This window comes from Cavia porcellus, unplaced genomic scaffold (assembly GCF_034190915.1).
Source record: "Cavia porcellus strain 051 isolate PalLab524CR breed Dunkin Hartley unplaced genomic scaffold, mCavPor4.1 scaffold_17, whole genome shotgun sequence".
NCBI lineage: Eukaryota > Metazoa > Chordata > Mammalia > Rodentia > Caviidae > Cavia > Cavia porcellus.
The window spans coordinates 23,049,992-23,062,019 of NW_026947500.1; the positions used below are offsets into that span (position 1 = coordinate 23,049,992).

A 12,028-nucleotide genomic window follows, 5' to 3' on the forward strand; every position below is an offset into this window, starting at 1 on the left:
GATGCTGGGGTGCCATGCTGGAGCCTTGTGCCTGGAGGCTGCAGGGGAGCCTCTCCTGGATGATGTCCCCAGAGGTGGAGGTGCAGATCCAGTGGGTGGGGGGTTTCGCAGGAGTAAAAGGCTGGGCTCAAAGGTGTTTTTCTGTCCTTTGTTTCCTGAAGCAAGTCCCAGGCTAGCCATGGTGACATTCGGCATCTGCAGCTAAATATAAATTCCAGTGCCCATGTGTGGGGATTGAATAGGTGAACATTTCCTTCCTTTTACATGCTCAAGTTACTCATAATCTTTGACTTTTAAAAAGATTCCTCTCCCTGGGTGCGATGGCAAACACTTGCCCCAGCCCTGTTTGAGCGGTTGAAAAGAGGATCATGAGTCCGAGGCCAGTCTGGAGTGTATAGTGAGACTTTGTAAACAGCAATGGCTCAGCTGCCCACTGGGTGCTGGACACTAACTCGCCTGTCCTATAGGTGCTCATTGTGTAAAGGAAGGGGGAGGAATTGGTCCACAGGCCTAGTAAGTGGCAGAACCAAGATTCCAACCAGTGTAGGCAGAGACCTATTTTAAATAACATGCAGAAGATGGGAGGGACAGACCAGGGCCTGACCAAAGCCCCTTCGCTTGCCAAGGTGCCTCCCCAGCAGAGGCAGCACCCCCATCTCAGTGCTAGGAGCCAGGCATGGGTACATGGTGGGGCTCTAGGCAGGATGTTGGTTGTGAAGTCCGTTAATGTTTTTAGGTTTCACCTGTGCACAAGGGGAACCTGTGTTGGCTTCAGGGACCTCTGCTGTGGGGTCTGCGTTACAGTAAGATGAGGGAACATTTGCTGTACAGCAAGAGCCAGTGGGGTCACAGCACAGGACAGCTGTTAATGCAGGCCAACCCAAGAGTGGTAGAGGGAGAAATCCTGAGGAGTGGATCAGCCCATAGGCCTGAACCTCATGGTGGATGGGCCCTTTTGCTATTGGAATAGACTGGGAGGTGAATAGGTCAGGAGCCAAGTGCTAGCAGATATGGAGCTGGTTGCAATGGCCTGGGGGGTTGGCCCTGTTGCAGACCTGCTCTGGCCCAGAAGGGCATTGTTGCAATCACCCTGGAGGGTGACCTGGGCCCTGCACCTTCACCATTGTGACACAAGAGTGACACACTTAGTGATGTCCCCGCCTGCTGGGTCTCCATGCTGAGCGCTGTGGGGCAGCACATAGCCTCTGGTGGGGCTTGCAAATGATGGAGTCCTGGAGTCTCGCAGTGCCTGCTGGGTGAGTTACACAGGGCCTTCAGGCCCCGGCGTTGATAAAACGTCTGTGATGGTCCCATGACCTAAACGTTGGCTCAAAGGACACGGGAGGGTGGAGTGTGTAGAGGAGCACAGGGTGCAGGGTGGGGAGGGCTGCACAGCTGCAGAGCATTAGGGCCTTCTGGGTCTGGTGGTGAGACCTCTGCAGGGGGTCTGAAGAGGTTGGGACTAGAGGCAGGGAGAGGTCATTAGGGATTGGACTGGGGGCACAGAAGGCAGAAAGGTCTTAATCCAGGTCAGTGGCTGCGGGGGCAGACCACATTGGAGATTCGTGGTCACCTGTGAAACCAGCCTTCTACCAGGTGGGAGCCATTGCTACATGTGATATGATCTTGTCCTTACTGCAGCTGGCAGCTGGTCGTGGGTTAGAAGGAGTTGGCCACTGCAGGCTCTCAGTGGGTGGCCCCAGGCCCCAGTTCAATTCCCAAGTAGTCATGCTATTCCTTCTTGTGGCTGACAGCTGGGCCCAAGGGGGCAGCACCCCACCCACCCAGTACCAGCACCTCCCACGTTGCTCCACCCCTGACAGCTGCCTCCCAGTTATCCCTGGGCCTATGGCGCCTGGTGACAGCTGCTGTGCCCTGGGAAGAGCAAATACCCCTCCAGGATCTTGCATTCTGTGCCAGCTTGGTTTCCCAAGCCGGTGTGTGTGTGGTACTAGGGCTTGAATGCAGGGCTTTCTTTTTTTTTTTTTTGGTCTTTTTCCTTTTTATCGGTACCAGGGATCAAACTCATGACTGCCTGCTTGCAAGGCAGGTGCTTATGCTGCAGAGCTAAATCCCCAGCCCCCAGGGCTTTCACACTGAGTAACTATCTCAGCCTCACTGCCCTTTTAAAAATTTTTTTAGTTAAAGCAAGGTCTCACTGAATAGTTTAGGCTGGGCTTGAATTTGGGATCCTTTTCAGCCAGTTTTCTGGAATTACAGGAGTGTGCTACCATGCCCAGTTCCCAAGCTACCCCTTTTCTTCCACTGAAACCAGTGCTTTCTAGTTTCTCCTAGATTTTGGGCTGGATGTTTCATTAATATTCCCATTTTGCTATAGGGAAAGATAAGGTCCAGAAAGGCTAAGGGATACTCTCAGAATCACCTAGCCAGGCAATGTTAGATTTAGACCTCTCTGATCCCCACCTGAACCCTTCGGGCACTGAGCCAAGAGTGAATTTCCCAAGGAACTCTATGGAGTCTACTCAGGCTGGTTGCCTCACTTGCTGTGTCACCTGAGAGTTACTCCTTTATTTCAAGGCATCAGACATGCCCAGAAGGGCAAAAGCAGGTCCTCACCCTTCCTCCCAGTACCAGGCAGCTGGTATCTGCCTCTCAGTACTGTGCCCCTCAGCATAGCACATCTGCTCTGGGCTGCTTGCCAGTCCTGGGCAAGGCAGGGGCATGGAGCCTGGTGGCTGAGGGCAGGCCTGATGAAGATGGCTGGATATCAGAAATACTTCCAACCGAGGTGGGGGAGGGACAAAAAGGGATCCAGGTTAACTTGAGACTTGGGAACATCTCCCCAGAGAAGCTGAGGCATAGCTTGCTTTCAGGGACGCCAGGTCCATTGTCACCTTTCTGTGATGCAGCCAGGAGGGACTGAGATTTCTCTTTCAAAGCTCCTGTTTCTCAGTCGGTTGCCAGCACACCACACCCCGCCCCTTGTGTGGTGGTTGAAAGCATAGGTGTTAGGCTAGAGCATACTCAGGGTAGAGCACTTGCTTAGAGTCCCCAGCCCTGAAAAAAGGTTTTGGAGTAGACAGACTTCTCTGGCAACCTTTGGCTGAGTGACCTTGAGCAAGTCACCCAGATTTCTAGAGCTGTTCCCTCACACTCGGGCTGGAAAGTGATATCCAGGAATTGGAACTTGTGTAGAAAGCAACAGGAAACCACTGAGAGTGCTGACTAGGTCAGACATGTAGTTAGAAAAGCAAGATGGGAGAAAGGGAGAGATGGATAAAGAAGGAAGAGGTAGATAGAGAAAGATAGGGAAAAGCTGGGCATGGTGCCACAAGGCCTGTAATCCCAACACTCAAGAGGCTGATGCAGGATCGCTGAGTTCCAGGGCAGCCTGGGCTGCACAGTAAGACCCTGTCTCAATAAACCCCAAAAAGATAAAAGGAGGAAGGAGAAACAGAAGGTGGCTCCCCTGCATGGAGACTCGAATTGGAAAGCGTGTAACAGGTGAAGGGAGCTCAGTTATGAAGTTAGAGCCAAGAGTTCAGGTCCGGAACGACACAATGCCCGGTGGAAAGAACTCAGAGGAGAGGGTGAAGAGTATGAATGGAGGGAGCAGAGAACAGATTCGTCTCGAAGGCGAGATGTAACCAAAAGAACGCCCCTCAATGCCCCCACACTCAGGCAGGAGCACTTCGATTGGCTGTCTTGAAAAACGCGCCAAAACTAGCGGAGGGCGGGCCAGAGACGGGTCCTTACTTCATTTCCGAGAGACTTCCGGACTAGGCTTCCGGTCCCGCCCCGCACCGGAACTTCCGGCCTGCGCCGCCATCTTGGTGTGTTGACCTTGGGCTACGGCTGGCCGCGGTTGGTGGTCTGGTCTGTGCTGTCATGTCGTGTTTGACGCCGCTGCTGCTGAAGGGTCTGACGGGCCCGGCCCGGAGGCTCGTCGTGCCGCGTGCCCAGGTGCATTCCAAGCCACCGCGGGAGCAGCTCGGAACCATGGTGAGGACCGGGCCGAGGAGGACTCCACAGAGGCTATTCCTTGGGACTGCCCGGACTGTGCGGGCAAGGGAAAGCGTTACGTGCGTCCCCAAAGCCCCAGGATGCGGGCGGCATGCTTCCTCGCCAAGCAGCCCCGGGTTCCCTGCCTAGCGGCTCACCCTTCCCCGGGGTGCGGCGGGCGGCGAGAGCGCTGCTTATTATCTTTAGCAGGGAGAGGGCAAGAAGACCCGACAGGGTCTTGTGAATCCCACAGATGGAGGAGCGCTTGGCTTTTAGTGACAGCTCTCCACCTATTTGGAGTTTTTATAGATCTGCCTCAGTGGCAGTGCATGACCCTGAATGCAAATCTTCAGAGTCCAGGAGCCGAGCCAGAGCGCGCCGTGACTGAGGACACGGTGACACCTCCGGCGCGCCGTCTGCCCCCTGGCCCCGCTGTGAGGGAGGTAATCCTGGTTACTGAGGCTGGAGAACTGAAGTTTGAGAGAGCAGACTGCACAACTTAGCGAGGGTTTTGTCTCAAAACTAAACTGGACTGAGGATGGAGCTCAAGTGTGGGAGCTCTGGGGTTCAGTCCCCAGTACCTCCAAATGAAGAAGAGGTAGGGGGTGTAGCTTAGTGGTAAGGCCTTTGCTTAGCACCAGTGGGAGGCCCCAGATTCAGTCTGCAGTAATGCAGAAACAAAATCAAAGCAGAAAAGGAGCTCGGGCTGTAGTGCAGTGGTAGAGTACCTGCTTTGTTCACGTGACACTCTAGGTTTGATTCTTCACGCTGTAAAACAAAACAGTGATAACTACTAGCATTTTCACCTGCTTTGACTAGTGCCCCGCTAGAACTGCAGTGCTGGCCTATTCAGGCCTCTGCGTGACCCCGCGGAGACAAAGAGACGGATGGTTATCTCCTTTCCATGGTCAGGGGTCAGGGGAGTGAGATTTAGGGGCACACATAAGGGGCAAGGAAAGACTCTGCAGGCACAGCTTCTCCATCAGCTTGCTCTGTGATCTTAACTGGTACTCTGGAGCAGCCTTGGATTGGCTGTGAGAAGTCAGCCCTGGTTCCAATGGTTGGTTTTAGTGCTGGAGTGGGGAAAAGTAGGATTTTTTTGTTTTTGTTTTTGTTTTTGTGATGCTTAGGATTGAACCTAGGGCCTCCTACATGTAGACCATTGAATTACAGCCATAGACCTTTTTTAAAATTGTTATTACTGGTCCTGGGGGTTGGACCTTTCTATGAGTTATATCCCCAACCCTTCTTATTTTTTATTTTCTGGCAGGTGTTGGTAAGGTGCATGGGTGAGGCTTGAATTTAACATCTGCTCAGTCTCCTGAAGTGCTGAAGTATAGGCATGTGCCACTGCACATGGTCTTTGTTTTTTTTTTAAATTACATTTAGAAAGATTGTTTGTAACAGTACTGGGGATTGAACCCAAAATGCTTGTTCTGAGCTGCATCTCCAACCCTTTATTTTTTTGTTGGTTCTGGTTTTAGTGTGATTTTTTGTTTTGTTTTAAATTGTTTTGTTTTGGAGACAGTATCTCATTATATAGTTCAGGCTGGCCTTGAACTCATTAAGTAGCCCATGCTAGCCTTTTAACACAGTCCTCCCTCAGTCTCCCAAGAACTGGGATAACAGGTGTCTGCCACTATGCCCAGGTCCCTTTATTTTTTATTTTTGACAGAGTTGTGCTAAATTCCCTGACAGGCCTTGCTGTCTTCCTGCCTCAGCCTTGAAAGTTGTTAAAATTAGAGATATGTGCCACCATCTTCTGCAAGGGAGTTTTAATTTTTTTTATTTTTTATTTTTATTTTTTGAGACAGGGTGGTTTCACTATGCAGTTCAGGCTGATCTTGAATTTACTTTGTAAACCAGACTGTCCTCGAATGAGGTGATCCTCCTGCCTCAGCCTCCTGAGTGCTGGGATTACAAGTGTACATCACCACACCTGGCTGATGTCCCTTTCTTAGAGTGTGGGTTTTACGGTTTTGATGCTGGAGATAGAACCCAGAGCTTACGCTAGACACCTACTCTACCACATGGGTTTCCTTTAATGTGGGGATGTTGCATCATGACACCCCCAGGGGAGTACACAGACTTTGGAATGTCTGGGGGTTGCTTACACTGGGATCCTTCTTGTGCTCTGTGTAGGATGTCGTCATTGGGCTTACCTCCTGCTTCCTGTGTTTCCTTCTGCCATCGGGCTGGATCCTGTCACACCTGGAGAACTACAAGAAGCGGGAGTGAAGGGGCTGCCTTCCCTGTAACCTGACCACCCTGCCAGCCCATCCAGATCATGTCTCCTGCATTCCAGGCCGGCCTTCCTTGGATCATGTCATTTAATTCCAGTCACCTCTTCTGCAGATCATGACCTTTAATATCTTCAGGTGACATCTGGGACCACACACATCAGCCCTGGTTGGTGGGCCCCCCCCACTGTAACAATAAAGTCTATTTAAACTTGGTTCCGGGAACTCATGGTGCCTCCTGCCTGGTCTCTTGTCTCCACACGGGCCTTAGGGTGGTTCTGGGTTTTTTGGTGGGTAGAGTTAGGCCTGGCTGACTGAAGGTCCTGGCACCTGTGTAGGTCATGTGTACCTCAGCCTAACTCCTTGCATGCTTCCTGCATTTAAGTGGTTTTGGAGCCATATGGTAGTGCACACCTGTAATCCCTGCTACTTGGAAGGCTGAGGCAGGAAGATTGAAAGTTTGAGCCCAGGCTGGGCAGCTTAACAAGACTGTCTCAAGAAGTAAAAAGGGGTAGAGCTCTTGAAAAAATAAACCATGTTGACATTGGGCAGCATTTCTTCTTTTTTCTTTTTTTATTTAGAGACAGGGTCTCGCTATGCAGTTCAGGCTGGCCTTGAACTGACTGTGTAGCCCAGGTTAGCCTCAAACTCATCAGTGATCCTCCTGTCTCGGCTTCCCAAATGTTGAGATTACAGGATTGCACCACCACCACCTCGGCTTTGGGCAGCCCTTCCTGAATATATCCTCCAGCTCCCGTGGCTATGCCAAGTTCAGTGCCATATGTTTGTGTCTCTTCTGCCTTGGGCCCAGTTCTGCAGCTAGGAGCCCTTTGTGGGGCCAGGCCAGTATTATTTCTTTCTGGTGGTCTGTTAGAGGTACCAACTTCTGGTTAGGAAGTGGGGTTCTTTGTACATAATATCTTGCCTTTTTTTTTTTTTTTTCCTTTTTAAAATTTTTTTCGGGCCAGGGGTTTGGCTCAGCAGTGTAAGCACCTGCCTAGCAAGCACAAAGTTGTGAGTTCGATGTTCCGGTACCGCAAAAAAAAAAAAAATAAAATTTTTTTCATGGTGCTGGGGATTGACCTCGACCCCATTCATGCTAGGTAAGCACTCAGCACCTCAGCTCTTGGCTTTTTTTTTTTTTTTTGTCCCTATGGTGCTGGTGCTGAGGATTGAATCTAGGCCCTTTGCATAAAGTTTTACTTTTTAATTCCTAAATTGCCCAGGCTGGGCTAGAATTTGGGATTTCCCTGCCTTAGCCTCCTGAACTAGTACTGGGATTACAGGCTTGTGCTACCATACTTGGCTTGCCTCCCCTTCTTGACTGGGGAATTTGTAGCTCTTTGGTGATTTTTACTGGTGGTGTTCAGGCACTCCTGGGTGTGGCTGTGTGTGTGTAGGGCTGTACACTGAGCCAAAGCCCTCATGACCCGTTTCTGGGGGAGCAGCACCCTGACCTGCCAGCCTCCCCTGGAGGATGACATGGCCCCGCTTCTCCTTTTTGTCTTTGCTGAACATACGTAGGCCCAGGCCCCGAGGCTGCCCAGACATGGGCTGGAGCAGTGGACAAGGTGACAGGAGAGCTGAGCAGCGTGGGCTTCAGGCCCCAGATGTCTGTCACTCTGGCCAGCTCCGGTTTCCAGAAGCTGCAGATGGAGCTTGCTGTCCCCCTGGGCATCCCTGGCATTTCCATGTGGTGTCTAGGGATGGCCCTGGGGTCGGTGCAGCAAGCTCAGGCTTGTGCCTGGCTTTTCCCTGAGGGCAGGGAGGGACCCGGGGATGGAAACAGTCATGTATGCCAGGGTAGAAGCCTGGTGGGAAGAGGGAGCATTCCTGTCCAAGCTGAAGGGCTGACCCAGGGCAGGCAAGGGTGCTCCACAAGGGGCTTCCACCAGTAGGTGCCTTTCTAGTGCCATTGTCTCCAGGCAGAGGGGCAGGGTCATCCCCTCTTTCTTACTCCCTGCAGGGAGCGCACTGTGGTGGGGAGCTGGAGTGGGCCTGCCTTTACTTCTGAGGAGAGATTTTGAGCTGTCTGGCCCCAGGCTGGTTTGGGCTTGCTTTCCCCTGGCTGTGAGCACAAATTATGCACAGGTCTCAGAGCCATTGGGGTGCCTGTCACACAGCAAGGATGTGGCAGCGGAAGAAATCTCAGAGTTTCCATGGTAACTCCAAAGTCCTGCCAAGGATTTGATTACTTATCTCCCATTTTTGTGTCCCTAAACTCAAAGGCATGAGTGAGAGTGCCTTGTCCCTGGAAAATTGCTCCCTCCCAAAGCTCTGATTTGAGTCACCACCCCCGCTGTTGGGAAACCCACTGCAGCCACAGGTGACTCCTTGGACCCTGGTCTGAGGACCCAGTGAGCCCCACGGCTCCCACAGCCTATTTCCTCCTGTAGCACAGGTCTGGCAGTGTGTGTGGGTGAGGTGGGGGTGAGAGTCCCAGACAGGAAGGGAGCTCCAGTAGCCGATCCCATTTGAACACTGTCCCCAGTCAGTATGGCTACTCGGCCTGAAATCTAGTCACCTTGCACTGGCCCTCGCCCCAACCAAGTCAGGGCCTGAAACAATTCTCTATAGAAGAAACAAGCATGGGAGGCTGCTGGGAGAACACAGTGTGTAATGTGGGCACCAGTGGGCCAGAGTCTGCAGGCTCAGAGTGAGGCTGCTCAGCCACTTAGGGTAGGACACGGCTGCCCTCTAGGCTCTCTGAGCCTCTGGTTTTGGGATTACAAAATGAAGAGAATGTGGTGCAGGAAGTGTCGAAGCTGTGATCTCTGGCATTGTGAAGAGGTTATTTTACTTGGCAAAGGCAATCTTGCAAATGTGATTAAGGTTAAGGACCTGACGGGATTATCCTAGATTATCTGAAGGGGCCAGTGTGGTCACCAGCCCTGACCTGCCAGGGACCTGGCTTGTCCTTGCTGTCTTTGAGGATAGAGAAGTAGGCCAGGAGCCAAGGAATGTGGTGGCTGCTAGAAGCTGGAAAGCCCCCCCATAACCCCCACAGCCAGGAAGACTGTGGGAACCATAGTTATAGACACAACTGAATTCTGACAGCGTGGGGAGGTTCTCCCATGGGGCCTTGAGAAGGTTGCGGCCTGCCTGCCCAGTGAAACCCAGACTTCTGATTTCCAGAGCCGTAAGATAATAAATGTGCTTTAAACTACTGGGTGTGTGGTGATTTGTTTCACCCACGATAAGCAGTGCATCAGCCCTCGGCTGTGCCTGGCACCAACTGATTGGACCTTCAGCAACACCTAGCGAATGGACTAAGGCCTTCACAGGCGCATGGCCCCTAACAAGGCTGGGTTTTGATGGGGGAAACCTGCTTCATCAGCCTTGCTCCTCTGCTTGCTTCCTGCCTGCCTCAGGTGGCTTGAGTCCTGCAGGTGACTATCATAGCCCGGGCACTGCCTGCTGAGCTCTGTCGGCCTGGCCTCTGCAGCAGCCAAAGCCTCCTAGACACCAATTTTATGGGCCATGGTGGGTAAAACAGTAGCAGCTCCAGGGTCACCTGGAAGGCAGGCCGGCCCTACTCCTGCCTTGGGTGTCCACCTGCTTCCCAAGCCTGCTCTGGAGACCACTTTGGCCTGCATCTTCGACCCAGCCTTGGAGGCCATGACTTCCCGTGAGGATTACAGCTGTGGCAGTGTCGACGCCATGTCCCTGTCACCTTCGTCTGCCCCACTTGTACCTTCACCTTGGATAGAAATGATGGGATGCTCTAGGGCCAGCAGTGCTATAAACTTCCTCTGTGGCTGAGGTCTCCACAGCCCTGGGTCCCAGTGTTGTAATCAGGGGTTGCAAGGAGAGCAAGGCGATATAGGACATGTAATTTATAGTATTGTTGATAATGGTCACCCAAGGAGTCAAGTACAAAGAAAGTGCAGGAAATCTGTTCACACTAAAGACCTAGAGAATCCAGCTGAGGGCCTGGATCCCACGGCAATGTCCTGCATGAGTCCAGCTGAAGACCTAGAGCCCGTGACAGTGCCTCTCAAGAGTCCAACTGGAAGTCCAGAGCCTATGGCAAGGACTCATGCCAGTCTGTATCACAGATCTAAGTAGAAGCTAAAAAGGCTGCCAGCAGGATGAAGGATCTGTGTCAGTAGACTGAGGGTTCTGTACTGGAGCCAAGAAACAACACTCAAGGACCTGGGCTCCCCCAAAAAGTACCACAGCCATCCTCAGGGACACTGAGGTCCCACGATCCTCTGACAGTGGGAACAGCTGAGTTCATGTCAGGAAAGACACCTGGGTTGGGAATTTAGCTCAGTGGCCTAAGCACCTGCCTGGCAAGCGGAGGTTGTGAGTTTGATCCCTGGTGCCAAAAAAGAAAGAAAGAAAGAAAGAAAGAAACCTGAGAAGCTCCTCCAAGAGGACTCACAGCAGCAGGAGAACCACCAGCACCAACTGTTTCCTCTGCAGGTCTCCTTTTTTGTACAAGGGATTGAACTCACGACCTTGAGCTTGCCAGGGAGGTCTCCTTTTTATGCTGATGACAATCCTTAGGTGGGCCATCTACACTCAGCACCACACTGATTCAGTTCAGCTGGTGTTTAAATTGACTATCAGCTTTCAATCCACAGCACCCAGGATGGGCTTTGTCCTCTCTCCTGCCCCAGTTGAATCTTGTGGACATGGATGTTGGGCTCCAATACACACCCCATCAGCAGGATAGTGTGTGAGGAGGCACCTGTGACCTGCCGTTTCTATGGCTTATGCCTGTCGTTTTAGTAACTGTCACCAGCAAACAACCTGAAACCCACCCACCGGTGCTGCATTTTTTTCTTTTTTTGAGACAGGGTCTAGCCGGCGTGGTGGCTCACACCTATAATTCCAGCACTCGAGAGGCTGAGGCAGGAGGATCCTTGCAAATTCAAGACCAGCCTAGGCTACAAAGTGAGCTCAAGGCCAGCCTGACCTGCACAGGGAAACCCTGTCTCAAAAAGACAAAAACAACAATAAAAAAAAAAAACAAAAACAAAAACAAAAAACCAACAGAGACAGGGTCTCACTGTGCAGTTCAGGCTGGCCTTGAGCTCACTTTGTAGTCCAGGCTGATCTCAAATTTGCAATGATCCTCCTGCCTCAGCCTCCCGAGTGCTGGGATTACAGGAGTGCACCACCACGCCTGACTTGTAGGTAGGTTTTAGATGCTTGGGGATAGAGAATCAAAACCCTAATACAGAAAATGTAACAGGATGGGTGGAATGGGGATAAGAGAACAATTATTAACTCACAAATAAATGGGCATTGAGAAGAGCTGGCCAAAAGTTGGCCATCCTGGGGCTGGATTCAGAGCCTAAGCTTCCCATTCTGACAAAATGGGGGGGGCACCCCATTTATAGGCCCTGTGAGGGTTTGGATCAGTCAAACCCCAGGCCCAGGAGGGAGAGAGTGGGTGGCAAAGCCACACATAGACCCCTTTCACTCTCCATAGCAAGCTGTTTACTGCTCTGACCCTTAGCCCCAAACCTGGCCGTCCCACATAGATGCCTTAATCTAGGCAAGGAGGGCTTGGGCAGAGATGTCTTATATTTAAAAGCCCCGATGCCTGTCATTGGCTGTCTTTGCCCTTCATCAGGTAATACCCATTCTCCTGCTGATTGCAGCTCTCAGCAACAGATACTGATTTCATTGTTCAAACAGAAGAAAGGAATGAACTGTCTGATGGTCACAAGGCCCACTTAGAGAAGACCTTCATTTTTTTAAATTTTGAAGCAACAGACCCAAAGGCCAGGCAGTAGTCATCTGTCATGGTGCTGGGCCACAGGCTTGGTCTCTGTACCCATGCTGTGAAAAGGCCATGGCAGGCTGTGTGG

General features: G+C 51.7%; 1 protein-coding gene across 1 annotated transcript; it reads left to right on the top strand.

The window, feature by feature from the left end:
• Positions 1–3,755: 3,755 nt before the first annotated feature.
• Positions 3,756–6,428, top strand: LOC100713361 (cytochrome c oxidase subunit 8A, mitochondrial). The gene is made up of 2 exons (XM_003468116.5): positions 3,756–3,963; positions 6,106–6,428. Exons 1-2 carry the CDS (start codon positions 3,850–3,852, stop codon positions 6,199–6,201), a joined length of 210 nt encoding a protein of 69 aa, XP_003468164.1. The 5' UTR covers positions 3,756–3,849; the 3' UTR covers positions 6,202–6,428.
• Positions 6,429–12,028: the final 5,600 nt, after the last annotated feature.